The sequence below is a fragment of the Scomber scombrus genome, chromosome 12 (assembly GCF_963691925.1).
Source record: "Scomber scombrus chromosome 12, fScoSco1.1, whole genome shotgun sequence".
Classification (NCBI taxonomy): domain Eukaryota; kingdom Metazoa; phylum Chordata; class Actinopteri; order Scombriformes; family Scombridae; genus Scomber; species Scomber scombrus.
In genome coordinates this window covers 30,519,929-30,539,642 of record NC_084981.1, presented here as the reverse complement: position 1 = coordinate 30,539,642, position 19,714 = coordinate 30,519,929, and the positions used below count along the sequence as shown (strand labels likewise).

At 39.7% G+C, this 19,714-nt stretch overlaps 1 protein-coding gene across 1 annotated transcript; it reads right to left on the bottom strand.

Moving 5' to 3' along the window:
- Positions 1 to 269: 269 nt before the first annotated feature.
- On the bottom strand, positions 270 to 15,670 carry LOC133991576 (GTPase IMAP family member 8-like; the record flags this gene model as incomplete). Its single annotated transcript, XM_062430031.1, has 6 exons — positions 270 to 1,082; positions 6,529 to 6,538; positions 11,210 to 11,233; positions 11,508 to 12,090; positions 12,610 to 12,670; positions 14,858 to 15,670. Coding segments are annotated over 6 exons (2,304 nt in total), but the record flags the coding sequence as incomplete, so codon positions are not given.
- Between the last annotated feature and the right edge of the window lie 4,044 nt (positions 15,671 to 19,714).

Sequence of the window (19,714 nt, the reverse complement as noted above, 5' to 3'; positions counted from 1 at the left end):
ACAACAGCATTAGACAACATTTATTTCATACATCAAAGTGGATACAACATGAATAAAATCTGTTTTATATGAATATTTCACATATCTGGCTAAACAGTGAGTATAAAATCATCACCTATTAACTATTTAAATGCTGACAGATGATCTAAAGCAAACTTGATATCACAGAACTACAAGAAATCAAATAAACTAAAAAGGAATCATCTTTATTCTCTGATTGCACTCAGCACTGATTTTTATCTAAACTGTTGCAGTAGGTAAGTAGTTCTTCAACTGATTACGCAACGACGACGACGACGAGTTGGGGGGACTGGAGGTGTTTGTGCCTGTATTTCAGCCCTGAGCCTTGCTTCCATCTCATGTCTTTGTCTCATCATTTCCTGTTGTAACGCCAACATTTCTGCCTTGTATTTGGCCTTCAGTTCCTCCTCCTCTTTCTTCCTCTGGGCTTCATTCTCTTTCAGGATTCGTTCTTTCTCCTTCTGGATGGCTTCTTCTGCTTTCAGGAACATTTCTGTGGTGTAGTGTGACCCTCCATTGTCCTGAATCATCTTCTGTATTTTATCCAGAAGCTGATGGACTTGTGGCGGGTCGCTGTTGTTGTTGTTGAAGACGTGATAACGGCCGTAACACTTCTGGATGATGTCATTCAGGTCTTTGCTCTTTGAGAGAAACTCTTCAATGGTTTTTTTCTTCAGTCTGTCTCCATGAGTGAACAGCACCATCGTGTATTTAGATGCATCTTCACCAAACGTTTCTTGAATCAGTCTCACTGTTTCTTTCTCCTCCTCTGTGAATCTGCCCAGCTGAAGAACCACCAGGAAGGCATGTGGACCAGGAGAAGACATACCGATGCACATTGTGATCCTCCTAATCACTTGTTCATTGGTTAAAGTTGTGTCAAACAGTCCTGGAGTATCGATGATGGCAACTTTTCGCCCTCCAACCTCTCTTCTTTCTTTCTTGCACTCAGATGTGACAGACTCTGCAGCTAGTTCAGACTCAAACACTTCATCACCTAAGATGGTGTTTCCTGCTGAACTCTTCCCCACTCCCGTCTTCCCAGCCAGAACAATCCTCCACTCATCAGAACCTGCAGAAAAAAACACAGAAACACACAGGGAAATGATATTAACATAATTTAAGTCACCTTACTGGAGGAATCTCCTGTTGTTAGATGGCTGCTTACACATTAGCAACCACACAGTGTTTCTAAAGTGATAGCTAATGTATTGGATGTTGATCATATTTTTTTTTACTACAATTGTTTTTATTGTTTGTGTACTTATTTATTGTTATCTGTTCTGTTTATTGATGGTCTTTAATTTTTTACTATCCACGTTGCTGCTATAATACTGTAAATGTCCCCACTGTGGGACTAATAAAGTGTGAGGGATTTTTTTGTGTCATGTGTGTGCCTTAACTTTTGTAAACGCCTAAGCCTCAGGCATTTTGTTAAATCAGACAAGACACCTGGTAGTAAAACTGACCGTTTCTGATCTAGTAGGGGGTCAGCAAAGGTTATCAGTATTCCTTGGTTGGTTTCTGTACTTTATTACTTTGTTACCTGTCTTATTCAGATTTCCACTGGGAGTTACAGTATAAAATCTGAAACTGTTTGTTGCTTGGCAGAACAACTGTGTCCTTCTCCGTGCTGGCATGTAATGAGTAAAGAGAAAGATGTTGTCTGTGATTCTTCAGAGAAACTTCTAGTAAAGAAAATTCTACTAATAAAGGAATATATTATCTTATCTTATGTAAACCAAATGGGAGCAGAGTAATTAATAAGGTGTTACATGTTTCTCACACAGCAGCTAGTTGGTGCTGAATGGTGTTTATAGTTTATTCAGATAAAAACAGCAAATCTTCAGATTGACAGCAGCAGATGTTTGAAAGTGTTTGTTCTTCTGAATTTTCTGTTGGTCCATTAGTTGAAGCCATCAAACCATTTAAATTGTAATACCATGTCCAATTCACCAGATGGCAAACCCCCACATTATCAAAATATGATTTTTGGCTCTCTGTCATTTTGAGATATTGTATCATAAATTCAAAAAGGCCACAGAAAATCTTTTATATTTAAAAAAAAAAAAAAAAGGAGCGGAGGGTTGAGGAGATGCACCATGTAGCTCAGGAATATCTGTTAAATCCTTGTATTCTTAAAGAAAAACACAGGGTTAAAAATGTCATTTTAACTAAATAAGAGTTTAGAAATATGTTTGTCAAGTCTTTAATCATATTTTTTCATGTATATTTTTTTGGGATGTTGTGCAGCAAAGGGTATATTTTGCCTTTTGGGCCTATATTTAGATTCTGCTAGTTGTGTATGTTATATCTATTTAATTTCTAATTATTATTATATATGTGTGATTTTTGACTTGTTTACTGTGATTTAATAATTCATGAATGAAAAGGCCAGTTAAGATCAGACAGGTAAAGTAAAACATTACAACTGAAGAACTTCAGATTGAATGTATTTGCTGTTGAATAATAAAGTAAAACTTGAACTTACCTTTAGAGTTTGCAGCACACATGATGAATATCTGAGAAGACCAAATGGACTCTGATGATCTCTGTGTTGGACGTCTCTTTTGAAAATGAATGGCTAATCTTTTCTGACTGTTGTAATAAGTTCAGACTTCTTATCTCCTGATGGGCGTTCACTCTGGTCTCTGCAGGGCTGAACTTTCTGTCATTGGTCTGAACACAACGTAACAGCCATATGATGATAAACAGTAAATGCTGTTAACCTTCAGTCCTATAAAGACCTCTACACTGACACATTATCAGCTACACATTTATTTTATGACAACTACAGTTGATACTCAGGAGGTTCATATAAAACTATATTTAAAGTCCAATAACAATTCACCAGAGTCACATCTTTTCTGCGGCATCAGGACTTTGTTGACTTGAGTTTAAACACAAATTACAAATTTAATTGTTAAAATGTTGTTCCAGAAAGATGTATTCATTTATTTATTTATTTATTTATTTATTGACATTATAAGAGGAAGGATGTTAACCTGTGTCAAGGATGAAACAATAAAGATTAAACCTCCCAGTGTACAGAAAGTAATTGATTAACTTCAGTCACTGTTGTTCAGATCAAAAGACCCCATGATAAAAGAATCATATCAACCTTTTACAATCATATCTTTGGATGGAAAGTTGCAGATCTGCAGAACTAATGTACAAACGAAGATAAGAAATGTTACATCATTAAAACAGACTGGAACGAGGATGTAATCAATAATCAGTGAAACTGTGATGGCCCCCAGCCATTGCTGTGTTGTATTTTTGTGTGAGTATTGTGTAACGTTGTTTTAATGTTAATGCCTACTGACAGATACCAGTTCCAACCAGGACTATCTGCTTCAAGGCACCGATCTACTTAAACTAAATGAAGCTTAGCGAAAGTTCAGTCAGAAGACTCTAAAACATACAGGCATAACTGGTAACTTCTGCCTCCTTCAAGCATGCTCATCTATTACCTAGATTTCTATGTCTAAGGACGTTATCTCAACTGTTGCCAGTCACCTGTCAATCTCAGCAACCAATAGCAAAACGCCACACTTCAGCCTTAGCCTACACCAGTGTCTGGACTTCATGGGGGATCTACATATATATGCAGCCATATAGAGATGATTCCTCATGGAGTTCAAGCACCAAAGACTTTGTCATTACTAAGATTTTGTTCATTACATATTTACAATAAATATCTTTCTATTTACTTGTCTCTCCTGATTAAAATGCTGTTAACCTTCAGTCTTATAAAAACTTCTACACTGACACTGTCAGCAATACTACTATATGAAGTTTTATAACAAAGTTCAGGAACGGAGACCGCCTCATACCTTCTCAATTTCCGCACAAGCAGTACTTAAGTCACACCCTATCCGCTCTACCCCGTTCGTCTCATTTCGAACATACCACAGTCACGCTCAGTCATCCCAGCTTCCCGGAGCCCTCGGCCTCTTTTCCTCCGACAGCGCCACCGTCATCAGGCAATCACCTCTCTACATCTCCAGGGGAAGATCCTGCTCCCGGTGATCCAGAGCCGCTGCTCCTCCCAGCCCCCCTTTCATCCCGCTTGAGGTCCGGCAGCCAAGGCCACCGGCGAAATGACCACAACCAGGCGCCAATCCGCTTCCAACGTTCCGACCGTCAACCAGCTTCGAATATATCCGGCTGGACCATCGCCCGCCCGAAGCACGGACTCAACCAGTTGAACATCACTTTTCACCACTTAGGCTGAAAGACCACACTCTTCCAACTTTACACGAACTGCAGCAAAACACCACACTCGCCCTCCACAAGAGTCCGCCGCGATGCCGATGACATCATTGCATGCTACAGGGCTGTCCTCAGCTGCCTCATTCGTTCATTCATTCGTTTGTTGGGTTGTTCATTTATTTGTTCATTCATTCATTCATTCATCACGTCCACTAAACCGCAACTCACGCGGCACACCATCCCACCCTGCTACTGCTAGCACACTCACCACTTCTTTGCCTTGCGCTGTAGCTTCACAAAGACGAAGCCCCAAGTGTTTTTTGCAGCTTGCTCTGCAGCCCCCTCCATCTTTTCCCCCTACACTAGCTAACACCCAGCCGACCACCTTCTGCCCCTTTTTCTTAAAGGTAGGGACAAAAGAGGTAGAGCGGTGATCTACCAGGACGGGAGAATGGTCCACAATAACTGCAGCAACCCCGATTCCTCGTTGTTGACGCTTCCTCCACACCTGCTCCTTCAGCAGTGAGGCTCACGTTAGGAAGACCATCCCCATAATCCTATCAAGCATGTATTTTGCCAAGGAGCGTAATTATTTAAAGCTTACATCACCAGTGCCTCTCTCCGGCGTCTTCTGAAAGGGCGTTTACTGTTTCGTAGTATGCCTGACCTTTTACGGTGCAAAAGCATCCTTACAATATCGCTGCGCTGGATCCCGCTAAACTATAAACATCAGTCACTCGCTTTGCTGGTCCACCTCAACTATACAATTTGCATTACTCCCCTAGGCCGAGCCCTCCTATCCTACCTCCCACGACCATATAGCAATGGAAGACACACGCAAGATTGAATCATAACCGTGGCATCAGTTCCTCTCCTTGTGGAACGTAATATCTTCTTCTATGACTATCAATCAATCAATCAATCAATCTTTATTTGTATAGCGCCAAATCACAACAAAGTTATCTCAAGGCACTTTACACATAGAGCAGGTCTAAACCGAACTCTTCAGGTTTTAATTTTAAAGAGACCCAACATTCCCACATGAGCAGCACTTAGCGACAATGGCAAGAAAAAACTCCCTTTTAACAGGAAGAAACCTCAGAACCAGGCTCAAAGTGGGCGGCCATCTGCCTCGACCGGTTGGGGTAGAGGGGAGAGAGAGCAAGAATAGGAGAGAGAGAGAAGCACATAGAAAATAAACATTGAAGCTAGAAGGTCCGGGACTGGAATCTGTCATCCGGACGTCTACAGGCCCAGATTACCTGTGAGACGAGAAAGCACAGACAACTCCGGGGAAGAAGTGTAGGTTACTGAATGCATTAATAGTACATGAATGTTAATGGATATAGATGGATTGATAGAGAGAGAGAGAGAGAGAGAGAGAGAGGAGCCCAGTGCATCATGTAGGTAGGAGTCCCCCGGCAGTCTAAGCCTATAGCAGCATAAACTAGGAGCTAGCTAACTATAAGCTCTATCAAAAAGGAAAGTTTTAAGCCTACTCTTAAAAGTAGAGAGGGTGTCTGCCCTCCGGACCGAATCTAGGAGATGGTTCCACAGGAGAGGAGCCTGATAACTGAAGGCTCTGCCTCCCATTCTACTTTTAGAGATACTAGGTACTTCTAGTTTTTGTCAGAACGCGTGCAGCTGCATTCTGGACCAGTTGGAGAGTCTTTAGAGATTTATTAGGACAGCCTGATAATAATGAATTACAATAATCCAGCCTTGAAGTAACAAATGCATGGATTAGTTTTTCAGCATCATTTTGAGACAGAATATGTCTGATTTTTGAAATGTTACGCAGATGAAAATAGGCAGACCTTGAAATTTGTTTTATGTGGGAATTAAAGGACAGATCCTGGTCAAATATAACTCCTAGGTTCCTTACAGTAGTACTGGAGGCCAAAGTAATGCCATCCAGAGGCCATCTCCAGGCCATCTCCAGGCCTAAAGACACCAAACTGGTCACCAACATGGCCCCTTGCGTTGGTTATGGCGGCTGCTTCAACGGCAGGTGATTCTCTGCTGCATGGCCTTCTGAGTTCTTGTCTCTGACCCCGTTACCGCCATCTATGTGACGTATCTGTTAATCATTGTAGCTATCCTTTTGGGGGCACGAGTGGTATAAAATTAACATTGCCATACACTCCGATAACACAGCAGTCGTAGACATCATTAACAGAGGCCGTTCACATAGCTCAGACATCACGTCTTTCATACAAAAGGACATCGAACACCAGTTCACCGTCCAAGCACATCACATACCCGGCTACAGAAACTCCATCGCTGACTCACTTTCTCCTTTCTCTTTCCAGAAATTCAGATGCTTAGCACCAGCCACCAACCACCTCCTGACTCAGATCCCACTGTTTTCAGCCACCATCTTCCCCTAAACCCTTGACTGGAACATTTAATATTCATATTCCTAAGACGCCATCCTCAACAGCCTCGCACCCCGAACCCTGTCATCCTACCACCTTCCACCTCAGAGAAAGCTAAAATAATCAATCCGGCCAGTCACAACCCGTTTTCCTATTGCGTTCGCATCCATTCCTGAGCTCTTACGAACCCATCCGTGACTACAGCCAATTAAGACAAACCAGCCGCACCTATCCACTTGATCCACTATTCATTACTGAAACAGGTACAGTAACCACACATATTTGGTTCCACTTCCACTTACGGCAAATCCTAATCAAATCCAGCATACCCCCAGAATCATACTCAGGTCATTCATTCCGCATCGGCGTCGCCTTCTCAGCTTCACGGCAAGGTATCCCGGATAACATCATTCAAATTCTTGGACATCACCTGCTTACTTAGCTTACATCCGCCACAGCACTACCGACATTAAAAACGCACACGCTCCTGTCCTCTGGAAGACTTTTTGGGGGTCTGCAACTCGGACCAGACATCGAGACAGCTCCCCCACCCAGAGTCTCATCCCACCCCGGTTCCCTCCACACACCCAACTAGAAGACGGGTACAGCATCCTGCGCCTCCTCATCGACCCAGCACCCGGCTTCAACTTTAATCCACACCACACACTATACCTCTCTTTTCTTACTACTTCTCCCCCTCCCTTACGACTCATCCCTTCCACCATCCCCATGACCCTCACTTCTCCCTCCCGACCCCACGACCCTTCGACCCTTACCCCGCATCCCTATTCTTTGACCCTCACCCCTCAACCCCTTTTTCCTTCCACATAATAAATACTTGAACTCATATCTAAGTTGGTGTGGTCTTTGTTAGTGAAATTTATTTTATGACAACTACAGTGGAGGTTCATATGAAACTATATTTAAAGTCCAATAACAATCCACCAGAGTCACATCTTTTCTGCAGCATCAGGACTTTCTTGACTTGAGTTTCAACCCAAATTCCAAACTTAAATGTTAAAATGTTGCTCCTGAAAGATTTATTCTTTTATTTATTGATATTATAAGAAGGAGCAACCAAGTATAAAGTGTCAGCGATGACTTAATGAAGATCAAACCTCCCAACACACACAAAGTCATTGATTAACTGCAGTCACTGTTGTTCAGATCAAAAGACCCCATTATAAAATAATCATATTAACCTTTTACAATCATATCTTGATGGAAAGTTGCAGAACAAAATGTTCACATGAAGATAGGAAACGTTCAATCATTACAACCAACTGGAACGATGATTCATGTCATTTTCAAAGGAGATATCACAGACGTGCAGGTCACAGAGTTTAACACCTTTTAACAGAGTAGTTCACTGCTGAAACTACTAATGAATAATCAATGCAATGCTGAACATTCACTTGTTCAAAGCGGAAAAACTGAATAAGAGAGGAAGACAAACGAAGAGTGAGTCAGTGAGACAAAGAAGATGAAGTTATTATTATTAATAGAACATTCATTGTTTTTCACTTGAGTCCAGAACCAGGAACCAGAGACAAAAGATCAAATTATAAAAAGTGCAACGTATAAAATAATTTCATTTCAATGAATAAAAAAATAATTTGCAGGCTAAGTGATAAGAATGTATTTTTAAGCCTTACATATTGTTACTTCCTATTATCTCTGTTGTTTAGTTTGTCTGATTGGGAAAAATGTTCTCCTTGTGTGTGCAGTTAGTTTTACTTCCTGTGTTTTCCCTCCTCAGTTAAATTCCTCATGTGTTTCACCTGTGTCCTGTTTAGTAATCAACATGTTTATATAGCTTTTGTTTTCAGTTCAGTCTTTGTCCGAGTCTCCGTGTGTTTTTGCTGTTAGTGTGATCTGTGTTGAGTTTCCCGTGTTGGCAAATAAATGACCATCGAGACTCTGTCAGCATGCAGTCTGCTTTAGAGTCCACCTGCTCTGCAAATCTGTGACACATATGGTTCATATTCTGACTCTTCAAAGTATGGAACTAAAGTATTCCTGTGTTATTTGTCCCAGCACCTAATTTTGAAGCACAGTGTATTTTGATTTCATAGATTATTATCAGTCATTAATAAACGGATGGTTGATACTTCATTAGTTGCATCAGAGAGCACAAACAGTTTTCTTTGGGTTTGACACTATTAATTTATAGATAAAGGACATTCACACTATATTTTGATCTCATGTTACCTAAAACAGGAGAACATAACAATCAGCGTTATTGAGGGTAAAGGATGCAACAACAGTTTTGAATGGTAGGTTTCACTAGAAAATTCCAGGGAAATGTTGAGTGCCACGGGGCTACTGCCGGGACGAGTACATGATTGATTTCCAGTGTTCAAATTCACCCTGATCATATTCTGGTTTCGAGTATTAAGTACATCTTACTAGTCAGTATCAGGTGTAATGTACTTTATTCTCAACTTAACATCCCTGAAAATATTAAGTAAATGTTAATCATATTTAAGCATAAATAATATTTATTTAAACTAATTAAGTAAAGTCTACTTCATTTTTTCACAGACAGGAACATCACTGTTATGAAATTATTAAGTAAATCTTATCATTAAGAGAGTAGATTTTATTATACTTTTTTTATTTTATATGTTTTCACTAATTCAAATACATTGCTATGAAATAAAGTCTACATTTCTGAATAGGCCTTCTGTGAGCAGCTAATGTAAAGCTAGCAGAGCTTAATGAAGAAGACAGTTTCTTACCTCGAGAGAAGGATCAAAGGGGAGAGCTGTATTTCTGTCTCCATATGTTAATGAGGTGGGCGGTTCTAACATTAGTCTTAAGGTCCGTGTAAGTATAAATAAATATGTGTTCTGAGTTTGACATACCACAGAAAAGTGTGTTGTTAACCACCCTGCCAAATGTGAATGATTAAAAAAAAAATCACTAAATATGTGAAATTAGGCTTCAAAGTTGTATAAAATTCAGCCTCTTTCTCTGCTCCCAAACGCTGTGGGCGTTCCCGCCAAGTTCGCTGAAGCCCCCCTACCGCGTGTCACCTGTCAATCAAAGTCACCACCTCTACCCTAAACATGGACGCTATTGCTGTGAAGCTAGCTCGGTTAACTGGCAAAACAGACAGACAGGAATTAGCCAATCACAAAAAAGTAGCTCAGTTTCTGCCCAGCAACAGGTTGCTAAGGACAGCGAAGGCTCTACGGTTGCTACGGCGATGTGAGAATCTGCTTGGAAATTCTCAAAATGCCCCCAGAATTTGGCTTCTGACAAGGTCCCGAACAATTGCAAACTGTGAGAAAACCGTAACTCCTGTCCAAAAACCGAAAACACCGTGAGAGACACAGAAGCCGGCAGATTCTGACAGTGTTTATTTTATTCAGATATTCCTTAAAATGAGCGCGTAAGCTCAGTGCGAAGACAGAGTGAGATTCTTTTGAAAAAAAAAGACGATTACATTAGTGTCAATGGGGAGCGAGACAGGTATTGCTGCCGGTCTCGGCCCCCCCGTTTAAATTTTGTGCAGACCCCGCCTGTCAACGTCACATTTTATGAATCCCAACACCTATGTCTACATTTTGACAAAAAATTATTTGTCTCCTTTTCACGGTTTGGCCGTGAGCTCGAGTTAAATATAAAAATTAAGGTTATTTTTTACTGCTTCTCACACTCAAGCTAACTGACGCTTCCACTGTAACTTTGAAGAAAAAGTGATTTCCACTCCTCGTTTGACTGCTCATAGTTTGAAAAGTTTACATGTTATGTAAAAACAGTTGCGTGCAGGTATGAGAGAGTTAGGTGACTCCGAAAAAAGGTGAAATTTTGTGGTTTAAAAAAGAAATTCCCATTCATTTCCAATTGAGAATGTTCCCGTTTTTTTGGGAATAACTTTGGGAAAATTGGAATTTCAACACCACAAGTCACAGCACCTCTTTCCCAATCGAGCCGCACCTTTTGATGTATATATTGTCGGGGGGTTTTTTTACGTTACGCGCCGAAATTTAGCGGAAGACTAATAAATAAAAAGTATGGGGAAGATTAATAGATGCTAAGCTCCGAGGCACTCCTTCTACAGCATTACTGCTGAGGGATCTGTAGTTGAGTCAGTGAGTTTTTAAGTCTGACCTTTTAAAGTTTTAAGAACAATCAGAACTCACACTTAGAGAAAGGTGAGTGAGAAAAGCAGATGGGTAATCTGTCTCTATGTGACTGGATGTTGGTTTGATTGCAGCTGGAACATTTTAAATAGTTTTAATCTGTGAACTCTGTCTTTGTGTTTATATATTAATATGATGTGTTCATGTGTTTTTATATTAATTTGATGTGTTCATGTGCTTTTGGGGACAAATAATAATTAATAGTAATTTATTGATTCAAAGGTTCAAATATGAAACAAACAACAGCATTAGACAACATTTATTTCATACATCAAAGTGGATACAACATGAATAAAATCTGTTTTATATGAATATGTCACATTTTGCCAACCAGTGAGAATAACGTCATAACTTCAGTTTAACTATATAAATGCTGACAGATGATCTAAAACATTTTTATATCACAGTTCTACAACAAATCAAAGAGACCAAAAAGGAATCAACTTTATCCTCTGATTGCACTCAGCACTGATTATCTGAACTGTTGCAGCAGGTAAGTACAGATCTTTAAAGGATCAGACAGCGAGGTTGAGGTGCATGTAATTGAGATTTCAGTGCCTGTATTTCAGCTTCACACCTTGCCTGCTTCTCATTCATTTCTTTTAACATTTCTTTCATTGCAGCCAACATGTTACTGTCATGTTTGGTCTTCAGTTCCTCCAGCTCTTTGTTCCTCTCGGGCTCATGCTCTTTCAGGATTCGTTCTTTCTCCTTCTCGATGGATTCTTCTGTTTTCTGGAACATTTCTGTGGTGTAGTGTGACCCACCATTGTCCTGAATCATCTTCTCTACTTTATCCAGAAGCTGATGGACTTGTGACGGGTCGTCAGCATCGTTGTTGAAGACGTGATAACGGCCGTAACACTTCTGGATGATGTCGCTCAAGTCCTCGCTCTTTGAGAGAAACTCTTCAATGGTTTGTTTCTTCAGTCTGTCTCCATGAGTGAACAGCACCATCGTGTATTTAGATGCATCTTCACCAAACGTTTGTTCAATCAGTCTCACTGTTTCTTTCTCCTCCTCTGTGAATCTGCCCAGCTGAAGAACCACCAGGAAGGCATGTGGACCAGGAGAAGACAAAGCCATGCACTCCCTGATCATCTTCCAGGCGTCTTCATTGGTTAAAGTTGTGTCGAACAGTCCTGGAGTATCGATGACTGCAACCTTTCTCCCTCCAACCTCTCTTCTTTCTTTCTTGCACTCAGATGTGACAGACTCTGCATCTAGTTCAGATTCAAACACTTCATCACCTAAGATGGTGTTTCCTGTTGAACTCTTCCCCACTCCCGTCTTCCCAACCAGAACAATCCTCCACTCATCAGAACCTGCAGACAAACACACAGAAACACAGAAAAATTATATTAACATGATTTTAAGTGAGCTTACTGGAGGGATGTAGTGTATTAATAGTATTGGTCGCTAATGTATTGAGATGTTGATCATGTGTAGATGTAATTAGTAAGGTGTTACATGTTTCTCACACAGCAGCTAGTTGGTGCTGAATGGTGTTTATAGTTTATTCAGATAAAAACAGCAAATCTTCAGATTGACAGCAGCAGATGTTTCAAAGTGTTTTTCTCTTTCTCAAAATTGTTCTTCATGAATTTTCTGTTGGTTCATTAATTGACTAATTATTTCCAGACTGGTTAAGATCAGACACATAAAAGTAAAACATTACAACTGAATTTATATATAAAAAAGTAAAACTTGAACTTACCTGTAGAGTTTGCAGCACACATGATGAATATCTGAGAAGACCAAATGGACTCTGATGATCTCTGTGTTGGACGTCTCTTTTGAAAATGAATGGCTAATCTTTTCTGACTGTTGTAATAAGTTCAGACTTCTTATCTCCTGATGGGCGTTCACTCTGGTCTCTGCAGGGCTGAACTTTCTGTCATTGGTCTGAACACAACGTGACAGTCATATGATGATAAACAGTAAATGATGTTAACTTTCAGTCTTATAAAAACCTCTACTCTGACACTGTTAACGATACATTTATTTTATGACAACTGTTGGAATAATTGTATATATGTTATCTCATATTTTGTCTTTATACTTTCTAAAGATGTTATTATCTTGTGCAAGAGTTGTGTGTGTGTGTGTTTTGAAGTGTTTTTCAGGAAGTTACACCTGGCTGACGTAACTGCAGGTTGATGACTCAACCACGATATCAAAAGAGGAACTACAGCCCAACCGCGATATCAAAAGAGGAACTGCAGCCTGACCGCAATATTGACCGAAACCTAATAATAACTAGTTTCCAGGGCGATGTCGAGAAAGAGAACGTCATGGCTAGAATGTTCATGTGTATATGCAAACATATTATCATAACTACATTGTTTCAGTGTGAAATCCCCTCGTTAGAGCAACAACTGTAATGTAACTAGTAAACTCCCTTGTTGTGGAATAAAAAGAGAGGGTTCGGACAGATACGCTTTCAGAGCGGGTTGGAGGTAACTGGAGCGTATCTCTGTCCGTTCTCCTTGCAAGTAAATAACTCTAACGCTGTGTCTTGTCTTCCCTTGTCTGATATTTATGATGTTTTAGGTTGACTGAACCTGACAACAACTACAGTTGATACTCAGGAGGTTCATATAAAACTATATTTAAAGTCCAATAACAATTCACCAGAGTCACATCGTTTCTGCAGCACCAGGAATTTGTTGACTTGAGTTTAAACAGAAATTACAAATTGTTAAAATGTTGCTCCTGAAAGATTTATTCATTTATTTATTTATTGACATTATAAGAGGAAGGATTGTTAAACCAACAAAACTATGAAGTGTCAAGGATGAAACAATAAAGATCAAACCTCCCAGTGTACACAAAGTAAATGATTAACTTCAGTCACTGTTGTTCAGATCAAAAGACCCCATTATAAAAGAATCATATCAACCTTTTACAATCATATCTTTGGATGGAAAGTTGCAGATCTGCAGAACAAAATGTTCACATGAAGATAATAAATGTTGCATCATTAAAACAGAGTGAAACGAGGATTAATTTCATTAGTAGGACAAAGTTAAATCGCTTTTAACAAAATAACTGCTGAAACAATGAATCAATTTTAAAGAAATGTAATCAATAATCAATGAAACTGTGATGGCCTCCAGCCGTTACTGTGTTGTGTTTGTGTGAGTATTGTGTAACGTTGTTTTAATGTTATGTCTTTTTGTGTGAGTATTTTAACGCCTACTGACAGATACCAGTTCCAACCAGGACTGTCTGCTTCAAGGCACCAGTCTACTTAATGTCTGAGGTTCCTGGCTGGCACCAAGGATCAGAGTTGGTAGTAGGTTTTATTATAACTATTAAAACCACCAATCAACACTGTCTCTAAACCACACACTCTCCTTTCTGTACAGTGTACTCAGTCAACTCTGCATTTACTGTATCAGTCTTCATACAAAACAACAAAAATATGACTTTTACAGTTCTGTTTGTTTTAAGACCAATCAGCACTCACACTTAGAAAAAGGTGAGTGAGATGAGCAGATGGGTAATCTGTCTCTATGTGACCGGATGTTGGTTTGATTGCAGCTGGAACATTTTAAATAGTTTTAATCTGTGAACTCTGTCTTTGTGTTTATATATTAATATGATGTGTTCATGTGTTTTTATATTAATATGATGTGTTCATGTGCTTTGTGTTTATATATTAATATGATGTGTTCATGTGCTTTGTGTTTTATATTAATATGATGTGTTCATGTGCTTTGTGTTTATATATTAATATGATGTGTTCATGTGCTTTTGGGGACAAATGAAGTAATTTATTGATTGAAAAGTTCAAATATGAAACAAACAACAGCATTAGACAACATTTATTTCATACATCAAAGTGGATACAACATGGATAAAATCTGTTTTACATTAATATTTCACATATCTGGCTAAACAGTGAGTATAAAATCATCACCTGAGTTTAACTATTTAAATGCTGACAGATGATCTAAAACATTTTTATATCACAGTTCTACAACAAATAAAAGAGACCAAAAAGGAATCAACTTTATCCTCTGATTGCACTCAGCACTGATTATCTAAACTGTTGCAGCAGGTAAGTACAGATCTTTAAAGGATTACACAACGACGACGAGGAGCATGGACTGCAGGTTTCTGTGCCTCTCTTTCAGCCTGAATCCTTGCTTCCATCTCACGTCTTTCCTTCATCATGTCTTCCTCTACCGCTAACTTGTCCCTGTTATGTTTGGTCTTCAGGTCCTCCAGCTCTTTGTTCCTCTCGGCCTCACGCTCTTTCAGGATTCGTTGTCTCTCTCTCTCAAAGGCTTCTTCAGCTTTCTGGAACATTTCTGTGGTGTAGTGTGACCCACCATTGTCCTGAATCATCTTCTCTACTTTATCCAGAAGCTGATGGACTTGTGATGGGTCTTCAGCATCGTTGTTGAAGACGTGATAACGGCCGTAACACTTCTGGATGATGTCGCTCAAGTCCTCGCTCTTTGAGAGAAACTCTTCAATGGTTTGTTTCTTCAGTCTGTCTCCATGAGTTAACAATACCATCACGTATTTAGATGCATCTTCACCAAACGTTTCTTGAATCAGTCTCACTGTTTCTTTCTCCTCCTCTGTGAATCTGCCCAGCTGAAGAACCACCAGGAAGGCATGTGGACCAGGAGAAGACAAAGCCATGCACTCCCTGATCATCTTCCAGGCATCTTCATTGCTTAAAGTTGTGTCAAACAGCGGTGGAGTGTCAATGACTGTAACCTTTCGCCCTCCAACCTCTCCACTTTCTTTCTTGCACTCAGATGTGACAGACTCTGCAGCTAGTTCAGACTCAAACACTTCATCACCTAAGATGGTGTTTCCTGTTGAACTCTTCCCCACTCCCGCCTTCCCAACCAGAACAATCCTCCACTCATCAGAACCTGCAGAAAAAAACACAGAAACACAGAAGAATTATATTAACATCATTTAAGTCACCTTACAGGAGGAATCTCCTGTTGCTAGATGGCTGCTTACACATTAGCAACCACACAGTGTTTCTAAAGTGATAGCTAATTAGTGCCACGGGTGCTAAGCTCCGAGGCACTCCCTCTACAGCAGTAAAGCTGTAGAGGGAGTGCCTCGGGGCGAATTTCTTCCGCCAAATTTCGGCTTGTAACTCCTCCTGGAGTTTTGAGAAAACCCCGACAATATATTTATCAAAATGTGCGGCTCGATCGGGAAAGAGGTGCTGTGACTTTTGGTGTTGAAATTCCAATTTTCCACCAAAGTTATTGCCAAAAACACCAGGAGATTTCTCCATTGGAAATGAATGGGAATTTTTTGAAAAACCCACAAAATTTCACCTTTTGTCGGAGTCACCTAGCTCTCTCATACCTGCACGTAGAAATGTGATTAAAACTTTAAAACGGAGGAAAACTTGTGCTCTCTCCAAAACACCAAACTGTTTTTACATAACATTTAAACTTTTCAAACTATGAGCAGTCAAACGAGGAGTGGAAATCACTTTTTCTTCAAAGTTAGAGTGGAAGCGTCAGTTAGCTTGAGTGCGAGAAGCCTTAAAAAATAAAGTTAATTTTTATTTTTAACTCGAGCTCACGGCCAAACCGTGAAAAGGAAACAAAAAATGTTATATCAAAATGTAGACATAGGTGTTGGGATTCATAAAATGTGACATTGACAGGCGGGGTCTGCACAAAATTTAAACGGGGGGACCGAGACCGGCGGCAATACCTGTCTCGCTCCCCATTGACACTAATGTAATCGTCTTTTTTTCTCCAAAAGAATCTCACTCTGTCTTCGCACTGAGCTTACGCGCTCATTTTAAGGAGTATCTGAATAGAATAAACACTGTCAGAATCTGCCGGCTTCTGTGTCTCTCACGGTGTTTTCGGTTTTTGGACAGGAGTTACGGTTTTTTCACAGTTTGCAATTGTTCGGGACCTTGTCAGAAGCCAAATTCTGGGACATTTTCAGATTGAGCAGATTCTCACACATCGTCATAGCAACCACTTTAGCTGTCCTTAGCAACCTGTTGCTGGGCAGAAACTGAGCTACTTTTTTGTGATTGGCTAATTCCTGTCTGTCTGTTTTGCCAGTTAACCGAGCTAGCTTCACAGCAATAGCGTCCATGTTTCTGGTAGAGGTGGTGACTTTGATTGACAGGTGACACTCGGTAGGGGGCGGGGCTTCAGCGAACTCGGCGGGAACGCCCACAGCATTTGAGACAGAGACCAGAGGCTGATTTTTGAAGAACTTTGAAGCCTAATTTCACATATTTGGCGATTTTTTAAATCATTTACATTTGGCAGGGTGGTTAACAACACACTTTTCTGTGGAATGTCAAACTCAGAACACATATTTATTTATACTTACTTTACCTTTACCTTAAGACTAATGTTAGAACCGCCCACCTCATTAACATATGGAGACAGAAATACAGCTCTCCCCTTTGATCCTTCTCTCGAGGTAAGAAGCTGTCCTCTTCATTAAGCTCTGCTAGCTTTACATTAGCTGCTCACAGAAGGCCTATTCAGAAATGTAGACTTTATTTCATAGCAATGTATTTGAATCAGTGAAAACATATAAAATAAAAAAGTATAATAAAATCTACTCTCTTAATGATAAGATTTACTTAATAATTTCATAACAGTGATGTTCCCGTCTGTGAAAAAATTAAGTAGACTTTACTTAATTAGTTTAAATAAATATTATTTATGCTTAAATATGATTAACATTTATTTAATATTTTCAGGGATGTTAAGTTGAGAATAAAGTACATTACACTTGATACTGACTAGTAAGATGTACTTAATACTCGAAACCAGAATATGATCAGGGTGACTTTTGAACAGATGTTTGAAAGTGTTTTTCTCTTTCTCAAAATTGTTCTTCATGAATTTTCTGTTGGTTTATTAATTGATTAATTATTTCAAGATAATTAAGTTAAGATCAGACACATAACAGTAAAACATTACAACTGAATTCTTATATAAAAAAGTAAAACTTGAACTTACCTGTAGAGGTTGGAGCACACATGATGAATATCTGAGAAGACCAAATGGACTCTGATGATCTCTGTGTTGGACGTCTCTTTTGAAAATGAATGGCTAATCTTTTCTGACTGTTGTAATAAGTTCAGACTTCTTATCTCCTGATGGGCGTTCACTCTGGTCTCTGCAGGGCTGAACTTTCTGTCATTGGTCTGAACACAACGTGACAGCCATATGATGATAAACACTGAATCATGGAGGGGGGGGCGTGGTTCGGACAGTCAGCTGTAGGAGAGAGAGGCAGAGCTGGCTCAGCTGGAGCAGCACCAGGTGAGTTGATTAGCTCAGCTGGAGCAGCACCAGGTGAGTTGATTAGCTCAGCTGGAGCAAGTTGACTAATCAAACTCTCCTTTGTCTCTGCAGTCGTGGCTGGACTGGAACGGGCTGCACACAGAAAGCAGAGTTGTGTTGCAGCTGAGGACAAAAGCCCTAAGTTTGCATTTGTGTTGTGTTTAAGTTGCATTTGATGGAGACGTGTCTGAGTGCCGGACAACAGCAGACAGGAGCTCCACACCTGTTAAACTATATTAAAAGATTTAAGAGTCACATCTTTTTTGCAGCAGCAGGAGTTTCTTGAGTCAAATTTTAACCCAAATTACAAATGAAGACGTAAAAATGTGGCTCCAGAAAGACTTATTTATTTATTTATATATAATATACGAAGAGGGGTATTAATAAACACAACTATGAAGATTAAACCTCCCAATGCACACAAAGTAAATGATTAACTGTAGTTGACCTCTTTAGCTTTTACAATCATATCTCTTGATGGAAAGTTGCAGGTCTGCTGAACAAAATGTTCACATGAAAGCAAGAAACATTAAATCATTACAACCAACTAGAACAATGATTCATTTAATTTTCAAAGGAAACATCACAGATCATCAGTGTGCTGTTTAAAATGTAATTGAAGGGAGTAATTTTAATTAATTTTAAAAATCAGAATCAGTGATATTGGTATTGTAGCAATGTTGGATGTTTAAATGTATAAGCTCTCGTTATCAGGGGCACCACCTTCTTGTTTAGGAAATATCTATTTACTGGATTCATTGTTTATTTAATCAAGTATAATAAATCAATACAGTTTGATAAATCAGTCAAATTTCTGAATGTGTGGCTCTACAGTTTAATAGATCCTTGTATCACTTCCAAGAATAGACAAACACAACTGATCGTTGGCCACACGTCAAAATCCTCAAAAATGTCAACAACAGGCTGAATGCAAAACTTAATGATGTGTTTACTTTAAAGAGCTGCTTTATTATAAACAATCCCACATATAAACCTGGAGTCTGACCTCTTTATATAAAGTCAGTGTTATAGATGAGTAGCAGAACACAGAACATCCTGTTAATGAAGTTCCAGCTGCTCTGCCATGTATGTACAAACCAGGCGGGGAGTTCTGGTCCTCTGCAATGAGGCCAACGCGGAAGTAACTTAAAGCTGCATTCTATCAAAGGGCCACCAGGGGGCGACCGTTTTGGTGTCAAAAGGACTTCCGTCTCTATACAAGTCAATGGAGAATTCACCAACTTCTCACTTGATTTCTAACCTCAGTAAACGTTTTCAAAATGTGTTTATGGTCTCAATCGCTAGTTTAAAGCCTTCTTCAATGCAGTATGATGTTCATTTGGGACATTTTGGCCTCCCTGATTTTATATGTGACGATAAAGCAGGGTATGCATTAGGGCGTGGCTACGTGGTGATTGACAGGTTGATTGGTTCACAGGTTCAGGAGGGCGCCTCATGCTCCTCCTGATGCCCATATAAGTAGAATCCCTGTTTTTATTTTTCCCAGCATGCACCTGAAATGTTCAAGATGGCGCTGCTCAGATCCGATACTATTGGCCTCCGAGCAGCAGTCCACAAACCAATGGGTGACGTCACGGATGTTACGTCCATTTCTTATATACAGTCTATG